General features: G+C 43.4%; 1 protein-coding gene across 2 annotated transcripts in view; it reads right to left on the bottom strand.

The window, feature by feature from the left end:
- Positions 1-25,000, bottom strand: part of ZEB2 (zinc finger E-box binding homeobox 2) — a 31,224-nt gene that overhangs the window by 2,084 nt on the left and 4,140 nt on the right. Inside the window, exons 2-7 of one of the 2 annotated variants that reach the window (XM_026040894.1) lie at positions 23,261-23,332; positions 17,186-17,374; positions 16,283-16,500; positions 13,653-13,761; positions 10,516-12,488; positions 8,515-8,695 (exon numbers count right to left, since the gene is read on the bottom strand). In XM_026040894.1, coding sequence (XP_025896679.1) covers positions 8,515-8,695; positions 10,516-12,488; positions 13,653-13,761; positions 16,283-16,500; positions 17,186-17,374; positions 23,261-23,332 — 2,742 coding nt within the window. The remainder of the gene's footprint in view (positions 1-8,514; positions 8,696-10,515; positions 12,489-13,652; positions 13,762-16,282; positions 16,501-17,185; positions 17,375-23,260; positions 23,333-25,000) is intronic. The other variant, XM_026040893.1, reaches the window with a different exon arrangement.

Below are 25,000 nucleotides of genomic sequence, written 5' to 3'. Positions count from 1 at the left end.
GCCCTTCTCTGTAAGTAAAGGTGCAGGAACGGGAAGGCAAAACACGCTCACGTTACAGCTTCGGCCTCGGGGGCTTTTGATGGGAGCAGTTTTACTCGAGCGGCGCGGGATGATAGAGAAAATGACTCACGGAACATCCATGGAAAACTGGCAGCTTTAGGGAGCAGCTGACACCCAGGAAAATGTCTGAAAAATACCCCTATTTATAAATAATTCTGCTGACAGCCTATGTGTGTGTATAGGTATATATACGCTGCGCTTGTTTCCCCCTTGCTGGGGAGATCAGGGTGCAGAGAGGCCCTTTGCTTCCCAAGGCTCTCAGTGCTCGGTAACAGCAGGAGACAACGTCCCGCCGGGGTGCCTGCGGAGCCGGYGCCGCGGGATCGGGATTGGGATTGGGATCGGGATCTGCTCGGGTCATCCCGGTGAATATTCACTGCAGGGCTGGGTGCTCCCAGGGCCGTCGGGTGGCACCCGGAGCGGGTTTAGGCTTTGGCAGTGCCCAGTTGGACCTCGGTGCCGCGGAGGGAGAAGCCCCTGCGCCCACCTCAAGGGCTGCGAGATTATTTTCTCGCTTGGGAGCAAACACAAACACATACATCTGCCACGGGAGCAGAAGGGCTCCTAAATAAAACGTTGTCAGCCACTCACCGAGTGCTGAAGTAGTGTTAAGCTGCAGAAAACAGTATTTCCTTTGGCATTTCAGGCAGTTTCTAACCGATGTTTGAAACTCAAAACCAGTGCCAAGCCTAAACACATCTGGTTGATCCCAGGCCACAAATAGCACAGGAATGCCTTCAACACCTTCCAGAGCTGCCATACCGAGAGCTTCATTCCAAAATAGAGCTGACAAAAAATACTTGTCAGCGTGATGCCACACGACAAAACTCAGCAAAGCATGATGCAACCGCGAGATATCCAGACATAACATATGGTGCAAAGATTGGAATTAGTGAAGACCGATCACCAAACAAACTTAGATTTCGGGAGGCAAAAATAAAACCAAACATTAGCGCGCTCAGCCAGATTTTTGCTTCTGAAATGTCAAACGATGAGCGTGGTGTCGCTCTGCTGAGTACTCCGGGGCTGTGCAGCTACGCAAGCGAACCCGATGCCAATTAGTTGTTATTTTATGTTTTCGACTATTTTTGCAGGTATTAGGGGGCTGTTGCTTGAYGCTGAAGCGCAGGGCTCTGCTTTGCCCGCCTCGTGGGCAGGGCGGGTGGCTAGAAAGGTGTCGTGGACACGGACTGACTCCCCGCTAGTAGTTCCCGTGCTGGGCTAACACGCAGCGTGCGAGCAGCTCAGGGACACACCGCGCACGGGGACCTTCCCATCCCGGCACTCRGGACAGTTCTGCTGATTCCCAAGGATGCAAGAGAGAGAGAAAGGCACACGGAGATGGGAATTGTGAAGACAGCACCTGAGGCACCTGCAGCGATGGGAGGGCAGGCAAGGAACCTCCAGCAAAGAGCGGACGGGCTCCGCGGATGGAAATCCAGCAGGAAACAGCAAAATGCTTGAAAAACACTGCAAAATCCCGACTTCAGGAAAACCCAAGCTGTCCCTCTATGACCGGGAGGCACTCATCCCTCTCTTGCAGCCCCTGTCCGTGCACAGGAGCGGGGAGAGCCGGGCAGGAAGGACACCAAGCACCTCTGCAGCCGCGGAACCCGCTGACTTTCTTTGCCCAAGCTCAGCACCGCTGATCTCGAGTTTCGCTGGGAAAGCTCAGGTTTAATAAGGTGCGATTAACAAATGCTCCAGGAAGCCAAAAACTGTATGTTAAGAAACGGAGGGGAGAGCTGGCAGGAAGGAAAATACAGGAGAAACCACCGATAAAATAAACTAAGGGACGGAGAAATTAGTGAAGGCCTGGAAATTCAGATTTAAATTGTATTTCTTTGCACAAAAGTTTCTTGAGTTTGCACATATAAGGGGTTCCTTTCTCTTTTTTGCTCCCTCTTTACAGTGAAGTTTAAAATGCAGGCTCAATACATTCAATTAATTCAGTGTTGCTTTTATGAGCTGTTTCCTAAGTATTTGTTCCTTTAAATTCTACCTGTGCATTGAACGTCAAAGTGAATAAAAACATAGACCCTCAAACGCTACGGGCTGTGCAGGGGTATTGGCTTTGAATGTCCAGCTTCGACTTTCCAACCAGACCCAATGAAGGAGCCACCTGCCCTGTGGCCCTGAACGAGCCTCCCAGAATCACAGAATCACACAGAATCACACAGAATGTTTAAGGTTGGAAGGGACCTCTAGAGATCATCTAGTCCAGCCTTCCTGCTCAACCTCCTGGTGACGGTGGTGATAAACACAGGCGGTGCAAACACGGGAGGCTCCATCTGCACGTGAGGARGAGCTTCCTCACTGTGCGGGTGCCCGAGCCCTGGCACAGGCTGCCCATGGACACTGGGGAGGCTCCTGCTCTGGAGGTCTCCAAAACCCGCCTGGATGTGACCGGGTGTCCCGTGCTCTGGGTGTCCCTGCTGGAGCAGGGGGCTGCACTGGATGATCCCTAGAGGTCCCTGCCACCCTCAACCCTTCTGTGCTTCTGTGAGCCCACAGTTTCAGCTCCAGAGATCTCGGCAGGACCAATGGAGCTGTTGCAGGAGCCCGGGAAGCCCTGGCAGATCCGAGCGGTGCCGGCCRCGGCAGGCCTGCAGGGAGAAGCCGACACGGGCAGCGAGGACGCCCGGCCGCATCCCCAGCTCTTCCCAACCGCCATCTCCAGCCCGCTCAGATCAACATGTCACCGTCCTCTTGCTAGCGCTGCAGCTATCTCAATAGTTGCTAATTTTGTTCCTCTTTTGTTCCTCGGAGACCTTCTGCTTTTCCTCTCTGCACCTTTTTTTTCTCTCCTTCTCCTCACTGAACTTCCACCCACGCTGTCTCAGTTCCTCCCTCTGACTTACTTTTCCCTCTACCCCAGAAGCTCAAGCCGCGTTTCGTTCCCCTTCTCCCCGGCGCCTCTTCTCCTTTTCTTCTGATTTCCTAATTCATGTGCACTGCACCCCTCTTCCTCACTCCAAATTTCTCTCCTCTCCAAGCTGCAGTTGCTCTAGCTGCCCAATGCCTTCCTCCAACACAAGTCCTTCATGTTGACTGTGTCTCTTTGACTGCTTCTTGGCCAGCCCTTCTCCTCCATCCACCCTTCCCAAGGATGGTCGCTCAGTCTTTGCCTGCTTTCCTCTTCCTATATATGGGARATTCCTTTAACATCCAACTCCCATCCTGCTACCTGGGGCTTCGCTCCAGCCAGCACAGAGGCAGCCTTGCAGGCACTCATCATATTTTATAAATAATATTTTCACGCTAATTAATTTTATTGCTAAAAAGACTATATTAGGCCTATCTGGTCTATCACTTACATGCATACTAAAGGCCTCCCAGACGTGCACTTGTGATCTGAATGAACATGACAGCTTGAGCAAAGTTCTTTGTTCAGACACCGCACAACATACCTTAGCACTGCAGAGCAGGCAGCTGTTACAGCAGTAATTGAAATATGGTTTTAAATGTATCGGGTTTCCGAACATTTGCAGAAGATTTCTTTTTTTTTTTTTTTTTCCTGAGTGCAAAACTCAGTATTTCATCCATTTAAAAGAAGTGTGTAATCGCTACAGTGCATTAGTAGGCCATAAAACAAGAGCAAAGTTACATTATTTTACACGAGGGATGGGGAGAACTCTACAGCCGTAGGTAGCGTCTGCTTCTTTGTCTGTCAGCTACGGAGCTGACACACAATATTATGCAGAAAACTGCTGTCACTCAGTGTCATAACAACAGTGGTGGATCAAGAGGAATGGGTTTTTTGGAGATCCCAGCCTAGAGGTTTTACTGCATCTCACCTGAGGTGACCGCCCCGTGTTGGCCATGGCTGGTGATGCCCGTGGAGCTGCTCCGTGTCCTCAGGTGGATGCCTGATGCACGGCGTGTTTTGCAGCRAAATCGGGTGATAAATCTCTCTCAAACATTTAAAGGAAATATTTGGACTTCTCTGTATTGCACCATCTGCAAAAAGAGGCTCCCACGGGGACTTGCGCTCATTTTACGGAAGGGAAATTACAACTAATCTGTTGTCAAAGTCTCTAAAATTGCGCTTTAGTTAAAAAAAAAAATCTCTTAACAGCACACATCTCTCAGCCTTCCCGGACTGAAAGTGTCTGGCTGAAAGAAAAAAAAAAAAAACAACTCTACATTTCTCCTTTTTGGTGGCATAAAACTTGTACATCTATCCCTGCAAGTCATAAGGGATCAGATCATAACCTGTCACCGGTTCCAGACTAAATATCACCCATCCTTTGCCGGAGGCAAATGGGTCTTTTTTTTTCTTTTTTTCTGTGGGAGAGGGCCAAAGAAATCGCACTCTTTGGAAGAAAGAAGGCAACATTTTTGTGACAGTTTGGTGTTATTTTTTTAAAGGCAGCCTTTGAAGCTGCTTGGGGGCTTGGATGTTAGATGTTGTCCCAGTGGAGAAGGATTAGTGGCCAGAGCACCACGAAGCGGTCAAAGGTGCAAGATAAATGCAATTTATATATAATTGCTCAAGCTGCACCTGTTCTGTTGTGAACAGAAGACCTTGTCTCCAGAACAAATTTCACAAGTGCTGAATATATTCCTTTTTTTTTTTTTTAATTTGAGTGTGAAATGGGGAATACTAAAATTATATCAGAGTAAAGCAAAAAAAAAAAAAAAAAAAAAAAACCTTTAAATAGCATGTAAATTTTTTATGAATCAAGCTCCAAATAACGAAAACTCCTGAGCTGGGAATTTGAAATACTAGCCAGAGAAAGCCGATTTGCTACCAGGCTCAAGAACAATATTTAGTTTACAGAATCAATCTGGAAATAAAACCTGTGCTTGCATGAGCATGAAAGCTACAAAAATAAAAAAGAGGTCTTAATAAAATATACAGTGGAAAAGCAAAAGATGAAAGCACTAGTACGTCCAGGAGGCCCTCAGCAGCCCACACAAGTAATAAAACCAAATGTGATGTAATATAGAACAACAGTGACGGGTCCCAAATTTCTAGGTAGGATTCTGAAGAAGTGTTTCCAGGTTTTGGTGCAGAGCAGATCCTGCCTCCTGCTTCAGTCCATGGGGCAGGTAAACGGTCTGGGCAAACCCTGGGCAAAGCAGCTGATGGAAATCTGGGATCACGAGTGGAAAAGTAGCAGTGTCTCCTCAGCTAATTTCAACACCCGTGAAGGTGGGTTCATAAGTGTCCCCTGCAAAATAACTTGAGCACTGGTTTCCTATGCTACCCACCATCCTCTAGACCCTAATTCCAGACCTGCAGCATCTGTTTTACTGACATAGSATCTTATGAAGCTCAAACTCGCAAATGGACACATAACTCCTGATAAAATTAGATGACCTCCTGAAATGAAGTTGGCAGAAATCAGTCCCGTAGCAACTACTGGACTCTACACCAAATTACAAATCAGGCACAGAACTAGTGCAATTCACTCACTGCAGTAAGGCAGTAAGTTCTCCTTGTCCAYGTGAAGTGAGGAGCTATGGAAGCACCTTGCTAAGATCGGGGAAGTTAAAATCAATCTGGATTGCAGAGTCTGAGCTCATTTCCCACCGTGCTGAGGCTGTAGCAGGCGCAGGGTACGGATGCAATCACAGAGAGCTCCTCCATCTGCAGCCACATGGTCCTGTCAGAGGGAATGGCCTGACCCAGAGCACTGGCCAAATCCCACTCTTCTTCTTGCACTGGGAGAGCAAGAAGGGGCTCCACTCCACCACAGTAGCTGCAACATTTCCATTTAAGCCTATTAGTTATTATTTATATATATATTTCCTATTCCAAGTTGATTTTTGCTCCAAAGATGTTTTGTGGGTCAGTATTTAGGAACTGCAAAACAGGAGTGTGCCCTTTTCTGCCTGACTCCTTAACCCCATCCTTGCATTGGCTGTAATTATGGATGTGGACCATGGAAAGTGGAGACAAAGAAACATCTTACTGCTTAGTACTTAGCATCGTACTTAGTAACATCTTTTTTTTGATTTCTTAAGTTTCAAAAGTGTTGATTGAAAATTTGGACCTGCTCTAATCATGACCCTAAATCCAGAAAAAAATAATGCTGTTTTCAAATCAGTTGCTTGCACTGAACACAGATGCAATTTTGCATATGTATATTATTAGTGCAATCACAAGCCTTTTCCAAAACTACCACGTTAATTGGAATTTCCCTTAATATTCATGCTACATCATTAGGAGAAGCCCAGCGCACCCACCTCCCAAACTCAGAGGACGAGTTATCAAGACCAGACAACAGCACCTAAAAACCTCGGTCAACAAATATGATGGGTGCAGGTTCCACAAAGCAAATGTACTCTTAATAATATTTCATACTTTATAGAGCAAGGTCCATCTGAGGAGTCCAGTGTGCACGAACTGGGATTAACCACTCCYCAGAGAGGCAGATTGGCATCATTTCTCCCTATTTCAGAGACAGGTGAAGGTGAGAGAAAAAGACAATCTGCTGGGATCCAGAGGAAGCCTGTGGCAAGGCAGAAAGGAGCACAGATCTCTCAGCACAGYTCCTTTTGCCACAAGACCATCTTCCTGCCTCTAAATGCCACTAGAGCTTCACGATGCACGGCAGCTCTCCTGTATTAAATATGACACCATATATGTGCTCTGGATCATGAGGCCCAATCCCATAAACCTGACAGACATGCAGTTGCAAAGCCAAAAGGGACAGAGTAAAGAAGAGCGAGCAAAGTCGATGCGTCAGATGTGCGGTACTTTTCCAGGCAGTAGGTTCCCATTCTACTTAAAGCCCAGAACATATTTTTGCTTTTACAAATGCAGTTTATTTTGCAAATCAAGGTGATTGCACACATTTCAGCTTGTCAAATTTTCAGCCTTTCAACCATATGTCTGTCGACCTTATGGACTACCAACTTTATGGGATTCAACCATATGTCCAGATCCCGATATATATGAAGGCCAGTTCTAACATAAGAGCTTTACGGTAGTAGTGTAGTAAGCCATAATGTTTGCAGATGGCTGTAATAAAATCATTCAGGAGAGGAAAGGTGCAGGGACGTAAAGCCTTCAAAGCTTCTTCTACTGAATAAACAATTTCATCCGAATAATGTAGTGGGAAGCACATGCCACCAATGAACTAGCTGATCTAGCCCAAAATGGCACTTTTAATTTTCTCACCTAACTCCACGTGTATTTTTAACTCCCTTTTTTTTTTTTTATTTTCTTATGTGGGATTAGCTTTAAATTTTGGAAGAAATATATAAGAAGAAAAAATAACAAAGTAGAGAGTTTTTTAAAGAGGCAGTCCACTTCTGAACTGTACATTTTTCATATGTGAAATGCCAAATAATTCATAGAGAGGTGTAAGTTTTTTACCCTCACATGGTGAGCCTGAAGAATGATGTGACTTGCTTCATTTCCTGAAGTGGGACTCAGCTTTCAAAGCTAAGGAAAGTTCCCTCCCGAGGAAGCTTTTTCTAAGTCTAGGAAGCTGGAGCTGGGTTTATGTCCTGCTGCACGGTAATTCGCACGATAATTCTCATTCCCTTTGTCTAACTTGATATCTCTATTACTTGGGGAGCTTTAGCCCTGTTTTCTCCCAGCTGAAACATGTGGAGCTGACGTGGAGCTTCCCACGGCCGGGCTCACCGCTGTCCTGGCTGCCCGTGGGGAAGGCAGCACTGTCCTCAGGGAGCGCCACGGCCAGCACAGGGTCCCAGCAGACCCTTTTCAACCCCCAATTTATTCTAAATTGGTAATCTGCGGTAAAATACAGCCAGCTTTCCTGCCTAGATCGAATCAGCTCCGACTGGGGAAAGAAGAGAAACTTCCTCGAGCRTTAAGAGAGAAACGAAAAAGCGAGAGGCGACCTGCCTCCACTTCTGGCATGTGAAATCACCGCYGAGAGCCGCCTCGGTGACCTGTTTGCTTTCAGATAGCTCAGCGAGAGCAACTTCTTACCCTGCTAACGTCAGGGGAAGTTTTTCTACCGGATTAAACGGCGCAGGGTCAGATAGTGTCTCAGAAGCAAGAAATACCCTGTCATTCTTCGCTCCCATGCCAGGCRTTGCGTGGACCAAGTTTTACTTCTTGGTAAATGAACGCAGCCTTAATGAACAAAGTGCCTTATTTGAAAGGTGTTAGCAGAGAGATTCGTCCTGCGAGATGCTGATTGCCACGACGCCCACCGCATTCGACATGACGTGAGGTCCCTCAATACCTGGCAAGATTCACCTCAAAGCTCGTGGAGCTTTTCTTTCCATTTTATGTGAGCCAAGAAAAAAAATGATATAAAGGCAGAAATAAATAACATAGCAGTCCCCTCAAAAAAAGGAAAGAAAAGAAAAAAGTTGAACTGAGCTAAGCAAAACACAGCATTTCTCCCTGGTTGGAGGCCTCAGCCTATGCCACACTGTACGTCACACACATGTCCACTCGTTAAATATTGTGAAAAACAGCATGCAATGAAAGGCTTAACGCCACGCGCGAGCCACTCGTACCTGTGTGCTCATATTTGTGTCGCAGAAGGGAACTGCTTTTCTGGAATGTCTTGTCACATAAGTCACACGCGTACATGCCACTTTCTGTCTTCTTGATCTTCTTTCGGGACAGACAGGAGTCAGAGTCTGTCATGTCATCGAGGCCTGACATGTAGTCCGGTGTGCCATCAAGCAATTCTCCCTGCGAGCAAGCACAGCGCGGCGTGAGAGCCCCGTCCCGGCGGGAACTACTGAATAACAGCGGGAAGAGGCTCTCCGGATACACGGACACATCCGTGTGTGGCCGCTCTCCTCCAGCTTGGGARCCCGCTTGCGGCAACAGCGGCTGCAGCTGATGGGAAGCGCAGAGCTGATAGGGACCCTTAACCTCCTGGGTCTTTAATCAGCTTCAAAACTTCCTCCCTCTGAGCGCCGTAATAATAATGATCTACATAAACAGGCAGTATGGATCATATGGATGCTAGGTATTTTGAGAAGCTGAAAACGCAAAGGGGACACTCTCTTCACGGACCATAAAGTTATTGCARTATTTTAGAGGGATAAGTGTAAGCAACAGCTAAGAGATTGTTCCTCTTAAAACACTGAAACTTGGATATATTCTCTATCTGTAGAAAGGTTTTAATTGAATTTTATATTTAGGTACAAATGTTATTATTATGCAATCCATTTAAATGTATGTCTCCCGACTAAAGGCCTCGAGCTATATTTTTATATTTAATTTTGTAATTTGAAATAGGGAATATTAATAACACTTTTTATCAATGTTCTATCTATGTTAAAACAGCCTTCAGCATTAAGCAATAATGAATGTGGATCAGTAAATTATTAAATTTCTTGATATTTATTTTGTCTTGATCCAAAGAGAGTGCAAACTTGCATGATAACATACATTTCCATTTGCTATCACACAGTTTGGTTTTCTTAGACTAGGTTTGCACTAATTAATATTAGAGAAGATTAAATAGGCTTAAATACATTTACAAAGAGGGCAGATGTACTGTAAATTGGAATAGTGGAACAGCTGTTATGGAGGTGCAGTGCTATTTATGCTCCTATTGTGCAAGGAGGGATTACAGCCTGGAGTGTAAAACCTTACCTGATTTTCACATTTGAAACTGTAAAACATTTACTAGTCAGTTAAATTACTAATAGACTGTAATGGGACATAGGGGAAYGTGCACAAATGTAAGAAAAAATATTAATCTATAGTCAGTTAATCTCATTTAACTAAACTCTGTATATAATATCTGAATATGGCCAGCAGAAAGCTACAGAAGTGTGTGAGTTCTCCAAGACACCCCTTTGCTACAGGCAGGTCAGTGCTGAAGGTCTTTACTGTCTGTAGACTGACACTGAGCCTAGTTGCACCCGGGCAAGGAGAGGTGCTGACCCAGCCTATGTGCCCATAGGAAGCCCCTGTGAGCAATTAAGGGTCTTTGCTGCTCCAACTAATTCTTATTATTCGAATAATAACAATAACAATTCTTATTATCCGAATAATTCTTATTATTCAAATAATTATTATTATTCTCCGAATGATTCTTGTTTGTGTCTGGATTTCTCAGCAGCTTTCCCAGACTGGCAGGGATGGAAGGACGGGCAGGGTGAGATGGGCAGCAGGTGGGCTGAGGGAGGCCTGATGTGAAGCAAGGCATCAGTGCTCCCCTGGCCTCGAAAACTTGTGAGAAGTCGCAAGAAGCCTCTCCTGCACCCAAACCAAAACAAAAAGCCCCCCAAGACCATGCAGAAGGAAAYTCTGAGGACCTTTAACAGTCTAGAAGTATGAGACCCTCCTTACAGGACTATGTTTTTTTCACCCCAGTGCATGGGTGAATTCCAAGAGCTTTTCCCCACTTCCTCCCCAGAGATGGAGCTAAGCTCACCCGGAGAGGAACCCTSCAGAGAAGAGTCTCCCTCCAAAGTTTTCTTTTCGTGCAGGATGGAATCACAGCATGCCAAATGCCAGCGTTTCCAAATAAATTGTTTGCAATGACAACTTACCTGAAATCCTTGTTTCCGCTGGTACTTTCTCCTTTGCTGCATGTCAGCAAAAGTAGCTGCTCCAGTTGGGTAAGTATAGGCCATATGTGGTAGGAAGCTCATCTGATCTAGTCCTGGGTATGGTCGCAGCCCAGGAATACTGGTCTGGACTGGTGGCATAAAAGTGGCTGGGGGAAATGCGCTTTGTGGTGGAAGTGTTGTGTATAAAGGTTTGGCACTAAATGGGTTCATACCAAATACTGGGTTAGTGCTTTTATCCAGGTTATTTGAATTAGAAAACTCCTTCTTGATAAAAGTCAAGTTCAGTGGCTCATCTGAGTTCTCAGATGATGAAGAAACACTGTTGTGTTCTAAATTTACACTATTAGATTTCGTTTTGTTCTTTGTGGCTATAATACTTTTGGGTTCCTTCATTTGTTTTGGTAAAGACAAGTCCAACGGCTCAGCCTGAAGCTCCTCAGAAGAGAAACTGTTTGGAGTGTAAGAACTACTATGGGAGTTTTTAGAAGATGTGGAAGAAAGATTTAAAGGAGAAGGAGTATTGCTCCTAGAGTGGTCCAATTTATCGACTGGTTTAACATTGGTAAAATGAGGAGGTTTTGTTAGCCTGAGAGGAGTATCACAATTAGTAACACTGTTATGGAGTTCAGCTATAGATGGTGAAGTTATAGAGTCCACAGGCTTTATTGGAGATCTGGCTGACAAAGAGTCCTTAGTGGGAGTGTTGTTGGTGGCAGCCAGCGCCACCTTGGCACTGGTCCTTTCCAGTGATGGTGACCTGGAACTTGAATACTGGTAGACTTTTCTTTGTTCAAACCATTCCTTCACAAATTCCTGAGGAAGGCCAACAGCAATGGAAATTTTCAGTAGTTCATCAGAGTTGGGTTCCATATTCATAGCATAATATGCTTTAAGTACAGACATGTGGTCCTTGTATGGGTTGATGGGGCTAGTCATTCCTTTCTCAGAAAGTACTGATGACAGCAAGAGGGTTTGCTTATCAACAAACACTCCAGGTTTGTTGGGAACCATGTTCTCGTGAGGCTGAAGGACTGCCTTGATTTCTTCGTTCATTTTACACAGGTAACGCTCATGCTGATGCAACGGAATGGGACCAGGAAAGCTTTCTTTACAGAACTGGCATGAAAATGGAGTGGAGACATTGTGGTTCTCTATCATCTTGTCTTCAGTTACCAGGTCTATTAGGGTTCGCAGCTTCTCTTTCTTAATGTTATTGAGCTGCCTCCTTGAGTCTGTGGTTAAGCTCTGGAGGCAAGCTTTGGCTTCATTGACTTTCTCTAATGTATAGTCAATAATACTTTTAGTGGCACCATTATGACTTACTACTGGAAGACCCACAGGGGGAATATTGGGGGAGGTAACTCCTTGTTCCTCTGCTTGAGAGCATGAATCCTTCATATGATAAACCTTCAACTTGGAGATCTCTTCAGCCTTGCAGTCCATTTTCTGCCTGGAAACCGTGTTGTCCACAATCTGTAGGACCTTTTGCACCTCACTTAAATTACTGCCTACCGCAGGAAACCCAAGTAGTGGTGCTTCCATCCCTACACCTAAGTGCTGCATTGGACTTTGAGCAGAAGTGTGAACTCCTAAGGGGCTGGTTGCTCCAAGTCCACCATTCATAAAAGGACTAGTTGCACTAAACCCATGTGAGGCCATAAGAACCTTATATTCATTGAAATCTAGTGGTTCTGTTTTAATTTTCAGTAGGCCTGTTTGTTCAGACATACTAAGTGGTTTGCCATTCTCCAGCTTGTTTCTCAGCTGTGTAATGGCTGAATTAGTAGGAGAGGAAGATACAGAATTAGGAGAAGAACCCGTCTTGATATTGTTTCTCATTCTGCCATTTACAGAGATTAAACCAATACACTTCTTGCTGCTGATGTGCGAACTGTAGGAGCCGGAGTGGGAGAAACGTTTCTTGCAGTTTGGACACTCRTACGGTTTTTCACCTAAAATGATAATTAAAACCAAATATTAATTATCATTGTTGCTATGATGCACGCGATTGCATTTGATTATCAGACTGATTATCTGTGAATCCTCTGATTAATAGTGAGGAAAATATCAGTTCTGTCAATACGGCCACATATCACCACTGCTGTATCCTCTTTTTTCTACAGGTGAGCCTGAATTCCGAGTCAGATGGGAGAGATCCCATCTACTGGCTCCATCAGTGTGTGTGTCAGCAAAACAATTCCACGGGTATCCATATCACTGCTAAAGTGCTATTAATGTCACTRTAAGTGTGTTGTTAATAAAAGAGAAACTGGGCTTTTTACAGCTCTACAGATTTAAAAAGTAGTGCCACAATACAGGTGATTCCATCAGTGCCAGCACTCGGGAGAGTAAATGAGGAGTTTTTAACACTGACTGTTGCCAGACAGGCCACATGTCTTCATTTCAGCAGTCCTGAGGTCAGCTGGAGCCACCATCTGCAGCCTGGCAATACAGTGCCAAGGTGTGAGACTAGCTCCAAGCCTACTGCTGCCAGAGGTGAGCAGCCTGGGGCTAAGCTAGTCACCTAAAACCCAGGTTGTCCAAATGTGATTTTTTTTTTTTTTTTTTACAGAAATGAATTGGGGAATATTGAAAAYGTGCATGCTCTGGGAAACTGAGTCCTCCGATTATAATCATGTCTGCACAGGAGGAGATTTGAGCATGGCATGGGATTTAGTGTGCACATCAAGGTTTGCTGCTACGGATCTGTTGCAGCAAAGAGCAGAACAAAAATGCACCATTCATTCAATTTAAACATTTTTCACTTGCTTATTATTTGAGAGTATGAGCTATGCTTCGTTTATGGGGATTTTTTGCTATGAAAAATAAAATGCACTCTTCAGGCTGTGACTGAACGAAAATGAGTGGACTGCTCTCAACTCAAACTGCCTCACAAACAACCTATATTATTTGTAAGAAGCTTTACTATTTCAAAATCTTAGACCAAGACCACGGTATTAACAGCGTGATAAATGAGGGTGACTCAGATATCACTTACGAAATACCTTAGTAACTCCAGAAAGCTAGAAGCAGAACTGTGTAAATTTTAAGCAGTCTTTAAAACTCAGCTAATTAAACAAAATGCAAATGAGAACACCAGCACCTCCGCTACTCACCACTGTGAATTCGCAGGTGTTCCTTCAGATGGTGTTTATATTTGAAGGCCTTGCCACACTCAGTGCATTTGAACTTGCGATTGCCTGCTCCTTGGGTCAGCATTTGGTGCTGGGAGAAACAAAGATACCAACATGAATTTTATGCAAGAGAAACCAAGAATCGCCAGTTGAAAAACAAAAACAAATTAATGCATCTCTGAGTTTATCAAGCAGACCAAAAGGTCTGCGTGTACATTTATTTGTCTCATCAGCGGTGCAATAAAAATCAAAATGTTGGCAGTAAACCGAAACAAATGTGAAAGTACTTTCACATGAGCATTCGATATTTGCTTTAGAATTATTTCCTAAGTCCCTCATCAGAAATGTGTTGCTTTAAGGTATCTTACGATGAGAGAAACTGTTTTATAAGAAGATTTGTGGCCCTTAATATTCCTAGTAGATCCTGAACGTGTGGAGCTCCACTTGCTTAAAAATTTGGTTTACTGTGTGAGTAGAAAATGCAGAAACACTGTCAATAGTGGCATTTTGTGTTAGGTTTAATGCATTATCAGACAAAAGAGACTATAGCTTCGGCATGAATTACTGTTGACTTTTTTTTATTATTGCTACCATTATTTTTAATCAGACCAGCAGGGAAACTTCAGCTACCTTTTTTACTGTGTTTTTCCCCCAAAGCCGTTCTAAGAAGCAGGGGCAAAACCAGAGGAAAGTTGCCTGAAAGGGCAAGTTAAAAGCAAAGCATAAAGACACGAGCAAACACAGCTGACCTTTTTGAGCGACTACAAAAAGCCTCGTGACYGTGAATCGTAGGGGAGGAAAAAAAATAAATAAATAGGCAGATAGACAGATTATCATCCTCATCATAATAATGCAGCCATCCCGGGCGCTCAAGGTAGGAGGTCAGCGCGTTTGCAGCGGCCCCGACACAAAAGGCGGCCGCGCGCAGGGAAAAAAGGCAGCGCGGAGCCGGTGTGACAACTGCGAGGGTGTGCTGAGGCTTCCCACATTCCTGGCGAGACAGATGGCGTTGCACGGGACACAGGGAGGGCTGTTCAAACAGCAGCAACCTTCAAAGATCAAGCGGAGCCCGGCCCGCCGAGCGCCATTGAGGGACCCGCGCTCATATGTTGCTGAGTTGCATAAACAAACAGCAACAGCTGTTTTGTCTCCCCCCATCGCCCTCCGAGGACTACTATAAACTTTAGTTGTGCCACTGTTAATATGATACAATCATTTTAATTTACTAATTGTAAATGCCACGAGCAAATGAGGGGACTTTTCAACACCAAAGCTACCATTCATAATGCGCCAGCACGAGCGCGCTCTCGCATGTGGAATTTCGGGCGGTCGTGTTGGGTAAATATCGGGAGGTTTTCCCCGGTGTTTTTAATGATACAGAGCAAAAGGAAAGGAAAAAAAAAATAAAGAAAATAAAAGGAAGCCTTAGCGTGGATCACGCTAAAAAATCGCATAAGGGGAAATGTGTTTGTCTCTCAGAAAAGCCTGAGAAGGAAAGAATATGAGAAAYGGCTCCAGAATCATTTATATTGATTTAAGATCAAGGAAAAGATACGGTTCTCTTAAAAATGCTAATTGCAAAATCGCGTGATTAGAAGATGTGTGTTTGCCTAACTGAATTTACCTTATGCTGAGAAAAACCTACCAAGAGAAATACAGCTGAACATGATTTGTAGTTATTTAAGAAAAATAAATACGGCATAAAGCCCTTATAATTTGACACAATGCACACATCTATTTATTTAAGTTTTAAACACGCCATTTGAGTTTCCATTACAACCCTCCATAACACTGGTTTTCAGAAATAATTCTCCGGTGAGGACAGAAATAGTTTTTCTTTGCGAATATGAAGAGTTTCGAGATTCAGCTCTTTTGACAATCTGGTTTATGAGGATGAAGAAAGCTCAGTCACCTGTTTGAGATACACTGCATTTCCTTAAATGCAACCATGATACCGTATTACATGCATCAACTCAAGAGAAATTGCTCTGATTTATTGGATATAAGCTGCCGGGCCATAAAAATTATAGTGATGCCACAACTGTAACGCATGCATATGTTAGTGGTATAATCATACACGATAGCCTATATGTACTGCAGTGAAAGTTACTGTAAAAACTGTAATTATATTTAACAAACGATCATACCAAACACGCATAATTTTATGTGATTGAAAAGGTTATTCAAAAAGTAATGAGAAAATATTAGTGGATCTTTTAGTATGTCTTTGAGATCCTATTTGCAAAACTGCAAAGTAAAAGTAGGTGAAAAATGGAATTAAAATTGCTGAGATGTTTAATAATGTATAATTAAAATGCTACAGTTTCATTCACTTTTTGAGGAACATAAAAATGAAACTAAAGTCAAGTTAAAGTGCAAATAAAATTTCTAAATTAGAAATTAACACACTCATTCGATCGTGAACATAAGACTATTAAATCATATTAGAAGAGACCATCAAAAAATCATTTAGACCTCAATTAAAGCTATTACCATTAAAAGATCTGCATCTTCAAAATGCCATGAAAAATTAATAATGATTGCCAATCAAAGCAATATCGTTCCTCTAAGGGGTTATTACAGAAAGAAATCACTTAAAGCCAGCCCCCCACCTGGTCCGTCCCTGGCTTGTGTGTCACCATATGCCGCTCGAGCTGGGTGCGGTAGGCGAACGTGTAGCTACAGAGAGGGCACGAGAAGTTCTCCTCATTCTTCTCGTGGCGGTACTTGATGTGCTCCTTGAGGGACGTCAGGCGCTTGTAGCCCCGGTCGCAGTAGGGGCAGGTCAGCAGTTGGGCGAAGGCATCTGGAGTTCCAGGTGGCAGGTCTGCTAGCCCCGAGACGGGGGGGAAGAGAGAGGCAGGCCAAAAGGTCAGGAAATCAATGGCAGCTAATGGGCTCCTTGCCCGGCGCGGTATGACGGGAATCGCTGCAATCTGCCGCGCGACGCACCGGGCCCCGCGACGCGCCCGGCGCGGACGTGCGCCAAGCACCCCGCGCTGCTCCACGGAGTTCATTACAGACCTGTGGCTCCCTACGTGGACTTGGGCACCTCTGAAACCAAAAAAAAAGAAAAAAAAAAAACCGCTTTCCCCATCCCTCGAGGATTTGCATTCCGGCTTCAGCTCCTTGTATTACTTAGGCCGTTGACCAAATCGTTCTTACGGACACTTTTTCAATTGCGTATCAAGGAATCAGTGAGTGATGGGTCGGCAAGCCTATATTTTTGGCGTTAATGCTCAGTGCTTCCAAAACTTAGAACCATAGTGGCAGCGTTTCTCCTGTATGAAGTGCGCTTTTAATTAAGCGCTTTAGTTCATCCGCAAAATAATACGAATTTGCTGACTAAAAATCACAATACACTAAAATTACAGTCCCACTCTTTGCTCGTGAAATCCCATGCCGCTGCAGCTGTTCTTCAATTTTTAAGGTAAACACCCAGGCATGTAGTGCATTTATAATTGCAACAGCTGCAAGAGGTCAGGATACTGGCTAAAAATGAATTACAGCCTCACCATTTTCTTCTTGCCCATTGGCCTCTGGAGTGCCAAGGCGAGACAGCTCTTCGGGGGCTTCTGGGTATATAATGGCTGTGTCACTGCGCTGTAGGTACTCTGCTATGCTGACTGCATGCCCATCTCCTTCCTCCAGCTTCCTTTTGGCAAAATACTCCTCAAAGTCCGACGTGCAATTTGCATTCTTAACTAAAATGAGAGAAGGGGAAAAGAAGGGGGTTTGAGTGCATCCTCCCCAAGAGCTCGGGTCGGCTAGCATCTCTGCTTGCGAGAAGAGCCGACGTCCCTTCCGGAGCTGCCGGCGTGATCCTTGCTCTCATCRGTCTCACTCTGACTCTTAATACAGCTTAAGTGGGCTTTGCACTGACTGTGCTGGGAGTAAGGCYGGGCATTATCAAGAATATGGACTTTGTGGGGCAGCAGGGGACGTTTGGGAGGGCTTGGCAATGCAGGGGATGTTGCATCTCCTTAATGTGAACCTCCAAGGAGCCCCTCCAGGAGCTGATGGCTTTGGGGATGGACGGAGCATGTGCTTAGTACCCTTATAGGGCCAAGCTTGACCAAACCCCACGCTCCTGAGCTTCGCCTTGGAGACATCAACTACCTCGTGGACAGTATCTGCAGGTGTCTGAAAGCTCTCCTGTCTCCTGGTCTTTTGTGCTGGTTCCAGAATAAAATACAGCTGGGTAAAATTTGTACTATCTTCCTTCTTATTTTTTTTTTCTTTTTCTCCTTGGAAAATTAATCCCTGGCTAATTTACAAGGGGAGAATACATGGTTTTAAAAAATGTCTTGCTCCATAGATTTTTACAAATAGAACCACATGTTTTAGACCATTACTCGTATACTGAGTCTAAAACCACTTTTACAGTTTGTTCAAGAGTTTTCCTCCTTTTCCTTAAATGTAAACCTGACTTTTTATTGTCCATGCAGTGTCCATGAAACATAATATATTCCAAACCACAAAACATCCTGTCACTAAAAATACGTTTTTCTCCTCCATGGAAGAACGTTGCATACAGGAAAGATCTTTAAAAGTCTGGGACACTTTAAACAAATATTAATGCAACTTTATCATAAAAGAAAGGAGCAGATCATTTGATGTCTCTTTTTTTATTTTTTTAAAGCAGACTTGGAAGACACAGTTGGTGGCAGGAAATTTAAACTACTTGTTTTTAACTGGCCGTAAATGAAAAGAAGGGCTTATGATTGATTACGCTTTTAATGCATTTCTCCTTAGGTGAAATAAGAAAATGAGGCAAAGCTATAAACTCTCTACAGTTCATGCAAAAGTAAAAYATTAAACTGTGTGATTCTGCTCTTGCTTGTACTGGGGGTTTTATGCAGTCACTTCAGGGAAATCGAAGGAGTTTTGGCAGTAGGGAAGATGATTAGGCCCTGCTGAATTTCACCAGTTTCTGGGCACTGGCAGTGAGAGAATGACCAGTTCCTTGGGGCTTGGAGCTGGGTAAAAGCCTCTGTTTCCTATGAAGAGGAAAGGTGACATTTGCGATCGAAATGAGGCGCCGGGCTGAAAGGGCCTGACCTGAGCACTGATAAAAGTAGGTATTTGGCTACGCAAACCTCATCCCTTCAACTGATAAAAATCAAATCCTCCTTCTGAGACAAATAGACAAAAATACACTCTATTTTTTCRTGCCAACTGAAAAAAAGGCAATTTCTCAAGTGTTCAGCATGTTAGTGACAGTGACCAAATGGCGCAGCTCACAAGGGATGAAAAAGACCACCCCTCTGTTACAGCAGCTTTGTGGGGCAGTGGTAAAACAAAATATTTCTTCTCCCTTGGCCTTTTGGTAGCGCTCGCTGTGGCCTGTTATCAGCAAGGAGAAGCAGGCCCATGGCCCCGGGGAAGGGGAGCGTGGCACCTCTCCTCCATTTTGTGGCTGTGAGGGGGGCACAACAAAATGGCAGCCATCAGAGTCACCCCTTGCACCACACCACAGCTTTGAACCTCTTTTTCAGTCCCTTMTTTTTACTCTCGCCCTTAGGTGACTTAAGATGAGGAGCCCCAGTGAGGTCCCTCACACTTGGGAGCTGCTCCGGTGCTACAAAAGGCACTGCTTGGTTCTGGGGGAGCCTTCGTGCGGTGGCGTATGTCACCTCAGCGTCTCTGCCTGTGGTCTAGGACCTACAACAAATGTCGACATCGACATTACAAACCTTAGAAACATGGGGATTTAATGGAAAAGGTGCCAGACCCTTGAGTGAAGCCATGCAACCAGTGCCATGGCGTCAGTCATTAACATGGCTAGCAAAGGTGACTACGTGCATCCATCTTCCCCCTGTGTTATTACTGAAAACACATCTCTCCAGCTCACAGAGCAGAAACTTTTTTTTTTTTTTTTTTTTTTTTTTTTAAATCCCCGGCCCCCCTCAAAAGCTGATGTGGTCGTGCCGCATAGAAGTTAAAATGAGTGGTGTGGAAATGATCCCTCGGAGGTGTTTTTTGGGACCTTTTAAAGATAACATGCGGGAGAGGCTGGAGGAGCTTGGGAGCCCGTGTGTTTTGTGTGGGAACTCTYGCTGAGCCATGGTGATAGCTGCCTTTAATCGCAAACACAGCTAATAAAACCACAGCCTTCATTAGCCAGGAAGTGAGAGGCCCCCATTGGTACATACAGATTACAGCCTGAAAACGGCCTATCCTTCGAACTTGCCAAGTTTTACTTCTGTTTTCCTCTCCCCTGAAGTTTTTCTCTGTTTTTTTTTTCTTTTCCTTCTTTACATTATATTAAGAAATCCCTATTTGAAGCTTGTCAGATGTTAGCAATCTAAACCAGGGAAGTTTGTTTGTTTGTTTGCAGGCAGTTTGTTAATCTCCTTTCTTCAAACATCCYCACTGTAATAACAGAACCAGGTAAAATAAAATAAACCACAGGGATTTATCTCTTCACATTTTAAAACAGTCTCTGCAAAATGTCATTTTTTGCCAAGTCATTATTGGAGAGATCCCCAGAATTATTTACAAATTAATTTAGTAAATCTAAAGACTGAAATACAATTTTCACTCTAATGATCACTTTTGCATTTTTCTCTATAAAGCCTCTGTAGCTCATTATAAAATTAGGGTTGATTAATGTATGGATAACAAGAGATATTTTTCTTAGGGGCCACTAGGAAGTGGCCACTCTGACAACAGCCAAGTAATTTAATACAGGGACTTTTCCTTCAGTTTTCTTTCTCTGCTAACGACTTGCTACCGTGGATTTGATACTAAAAACATGGGACGATTGCTATGTGCTCCCACGGCAACTTCGTGGTTGTAGGTGAATGACCTGAGTTTGAAACTATTCTCCGCTTCAGAGTGAACCCCAGGTTGTTGGGATGCCACACCGAGGGAGTCAGTGAACAGGAACAAGTTGCCCTAAACAAGAGAGACCTTGCTGGTCCATCCAGACTTGCATGTTAGCCTATAAGAAGCCCTACGTGTTCCTGCAAGTTGCCAGAAGGTCACTGCAACACAGCCATTGCTGAAGACACGGTTGCTGATCTGCTCCTTCTGCGGCCCAAGCCTTGGTCTCCCCTCAGGTATTTTGTTAAATACCTCATTGAATCCTTCCCACTGCTCCAACCACGCTGAGAACTACCAACTACCTGCAGGGAGAAACTGAGGCAAGACACTGAGGTGAACTAAGTCAGCAGACAGGCAGGGCCAAAGCCTTGTTGCGATGGAGGTCTGAAGGAGAACGCTTTGAACTTCTCCCAGAATCACGAGGAAGCCCTTGAACGCCTCCTGGACTGACCTCACCTCTCTCCTCCTCAGATAATGGTCAAGGCATGTGAATGAGCTAGTCTGGGGATTTTTTCACAGTTGCTTTCTCTGTGGTAACCATGCTCTGCGTGAAGGAGTTCACAGCTCCTGTCACCTGGCATCTTTCACTCACAGTGAGGAGATTAGCAAAGACATTTCATTTATCAGATGATTTAATATGGCTAAATAATCTGACATCACTCTTAAGAGGCTATGGAGACTGCCTCCATTGTAGAAATATGTTCTACCCAAACTACCTAGACACCAGTCTGTGCTACAAGAGATGGCTCTGCATAGTTCAGTGATTAAAGATTTGAATTAACATTAGCAGAGGATGAGACAACTCTTAATGGTTATTTAAACAAGCCACACATTGGAGCAAATGGTTGTTTCCTGTGAGTAAAGAAGAGGGGTAGGCTTCTGCATAGGATGCTTGAGTAATGTCTGCTTCTGGTTGATGTAACATGCAAAATAACTTTCATATTTTGAATGCAGACCTTTTACAATGGCATTTGAAATGAGAGTTTCCAATGCACACAGTAGAGTAGGAGAAACCTTAGCTTCTCCCTCAAAAGCAATGGTTTCTACCATTCTTCAGAAGCAGCAGGACCTCCCATACCCTAGCTGGGTGAAGACTAGGGCTTGTTTCAGAGGGTTGACTGCCAGGCTTGTTGAAATGGTTTGCATCGGTCTACACTAATGCCGTGAGGCTGAAGGAGAACCCACAGAAGGGTCCATCAGATACCAGATGGAAGGGGCTAAGGGGACACAAAGTTTTCGCCCTCAGGCAGACCACACTGCAAGCACGAGAGAGTCAGGGCATGTCATGGCAAGGAAAATAAGCACAAAGGAAGTCACACGGCCTGATAGGGGACCTCAAGGCTCTGGTAATGGTAGTTCAGATAACCATCAAGTCTTTTCTTCTGAATCAGACATCTTTTAAAGTCCTATTTCTCCAAGTGCTAAATGTAATTTGTCACATTATTAACGTCCGTTGGGGGGGGGGAAAAAAAGTCCTTAAAATACATGCGCATGCAGTTCTGTACAGCAACATCATTAAGAATATATGCAACGATAACCTGTGACTGTGTGCTACTCTCCTTTCATGCATATTAAATCTAATATATGAAAGAGCACTGACATGGGTTTATTTCTCTATTATTTTCCCTCTCAAGAATTAGAAAGTAAATTTCTGGTGTTATTTAATACGAAGATTGGGGATTCTGTGTGGGTGTTGCCAACATTAGGAAAGTATGAGTAATAAAATCCTTTCAATGCTTAGGTATCACCTTTTACAGTAAAGTTCTTGAGGCTATTACCTATGAACTAAATATCATAATGGAATGTATAGAAGTGTACTTCTACTAGAAACCATTTACTTTTAATCACGCAGATAAGGACTATCTGCAACATCTCAAATCATAACTCAAACAAAATGCAAAATAAACATTGTGTAATGTATGGAATTCAGCTGTGCTAAGGATCGAAAAGGGTCTTATGGCCTTTGGAAAGATATCATAAACCACAGAATTCTTTTGGATTAAAGAATAGTAACAGAAACCTTTTGCTGCTCTTTTTCTCAGCTAGAGAAAAAAGAGATGGCGCAGAGATGATGCCTGCTAAATATCCCTGTCCCCTTTCTTGTTCCACAAAATGTATTGATTTCTAAGAAGAGGGGAAAGAAAGAGATGTGGAAAGTGGAAAAAAAAAAAAAAAAAAGATTAACTGGAAACATAATAATCTCATAAATATGCATTTAAAGTGTGTTTGTGTGTGTCTGTGTATCTGTGTAAGGGGTTTATGTGTGTCTTTCTGAAAAGACGTTTGCAGGCTCTGAAGTAGCCTACCCTGTGTACCATGTGAATCTGGGGTTGCCAAGAAGAGTGCACCCCATCCTCATTATCGGTCGCTTTGTACAGTCTCTCTCATTAAAAGACTACTGTATCCTGGCCCAGCTACTTTAAACTATAGGATATTCACCCTTGCTGGGAAAGCATCTTCTCATGCTGCTGAAAACTATTAGCTGACAAGGATACTGTTAAAATGAGTTAGGGGCTGAAATAGCACACGGTGGTGGTTGGGGCAGGGGGTGGTGGGGACGGAGGCTTCCCTGAGTTAATTTTTCCCTGTACCGTGGTGAACAAATTGGGGAAAAAAAAAATAAAAGAGGAGAATTATGTAAACATTTCCCAAATGTTAAACTGAAACAAGAAAGAAATTGTTCTGTCACTTATTTTCTTCATGCACAGCTAATTCTAAATGATACAGAACAAAAGTGATGTTCATATAAGCCAAGGCCTTACCTGTACCATTGTTTCCAGTGGTCTGAATTGTGGCTTCAGGCCCCATAGTGTCATAATCTTCCTTCATTTCTTCTGTGAAATAAGCATGCACATTTTTAGCATTTGCACGTTATTGAACTGCTTACAAAACTAGTGAGTGCTCTGCAGTAACAAGGAAGATTCTTATAAAGGAAACAGAAAAAAAAAAAAGGCCTGTTGTAGGCCTCTATACAATGGCTTTGTTCTGGGAATTGAATGAATTCAGTAGTGCTACATGGACAAGAACTTATTTACTTTAAACATTACAGCAAGTGGTGGAAAACAGAACTATTTGTTCGGGGCAAACGAAGGGCTTTTCCCGATATCAAGTCTCATAAGCAGTCGCATGATAAAAAGGGATTTTTTATGTATATATATATTAAAAAAAAAAATAATCCGTTAGCAGATGCCAGAAAACCTATACCTGGAAGAAACAGCAAATACAAAAGGAAGATATAAGACCTTATATCTCTGTTTCTATCTATCATCTCAAAGCTGTCTTGAGTTGCCATCGTTATTTTAACCTCATTTGAAGCAGTGCATGTATTAATACCAAGCGGTGCAGAAATGTAACAAATTTTCAACTGTGGGCAGTTCATTTCTGTCTGTACAATTTGTTTGTGTCTTCTGTGCACTCTCTGTGCACTGACAAAGTCCATCTTTATGACCATAAATTGGGTTAATTCACAGGCAAATGAGCACGATATGTGTAGAATTATCTACTTTATATTTATCATGGATCGGCTTACTTTCCGTGAAACTAGGGGCTTCGGAATATGTTAAAATAGCGTTTATAAGAAGCTAGACTCAGCTTTATCACTGTCCTTATCACTGGCTTATTTTCATAGCTGTTTCAGCTACCTAGCAGACCCTGTCAAACTTGGTTTCTTGCTGATAATTTCTTAGTTCGTGTGCAACAGGTTTTCAGCATACAGTGTGGTTAAGATTTAACCCTTCAAATTACTCTCATAGCTCARAATAAACATAATATTTCCTTCTGGCCTTTCCATCTCTTTCTAGATGCTGTCCTTTCCTGAACTGAAAAAAAAATGCACAAACATTTCCTCTCCCAGCTTTTCTTTCATTTTAAAATGTGAGAGAATTTGAGATTTGAGATTTAAATGAAAAATGGATCTGGATCAGTCTTCTGTTTTAATGGCCTTTGTAAGAACTAAAGCGTGGAAAGGCACCCAGAAATGGCACAACAGCAACTGAAAAAAAAAAACAGAATTTCCCAGAAATGAGCACAAGTCGATGATGATTCAGGAAGATGGATGCTGGTTAGCCAATCCAGTGATAAACTATCACAAAGATCAAAGCACGCTATTAAAATCTTATTGATACACGAAACATTAAAATTCTCACTCCTCATTCTTGTGATAAAGGTTTTGATGAGGACAGAAACTGGCCCTATATTAATCCATTTCCATGACAATGATTTGACTAAAGATAGGGGAATAATRTAAACAGAACACATCCTCGGTTCATTCCTAAATTTGTAATCTTGTAGTATTCTTCAGATGTCACATTCTACAAGTAATTAGTCAGTAGAATAACAGGTTCTAATTGTATCATTCTAATCAAAACTAAAGCAGAGAATGACTTAATTCAGAGCTTTACAACCAGTGTACAATACTGTGGTATAAATATACATGTTTATGGCTTTGAAGCTTAAAAAATAATAATAATGAAAGCCCTTAAGTTAAAATATGCAGGTACAAA

Source organism: Nothoprocta perdicaria, unplaced genomic scaffold (genome assembly GCF_003342845.1).
Source record: "Nothoprocta perdicaria isolate Ctin4 unplaced genomic scaffold, notPer1 scaffold_27, whole genome shotgun sequence".
In the NCBI taxonomy this organism is placed as follows: domain Eukaryota; kingdom Metazoa; phylum Chordata; class Aves; order Tinamiformes; family Tinamidae; genus Nothoprocta; species Nothoprocta perdicaria.
The sequence above is the reverse complement of the archived record's forward strand: the minus strand, read 5'-3'. Positions and strand labels throughout refer to the sequence as shown.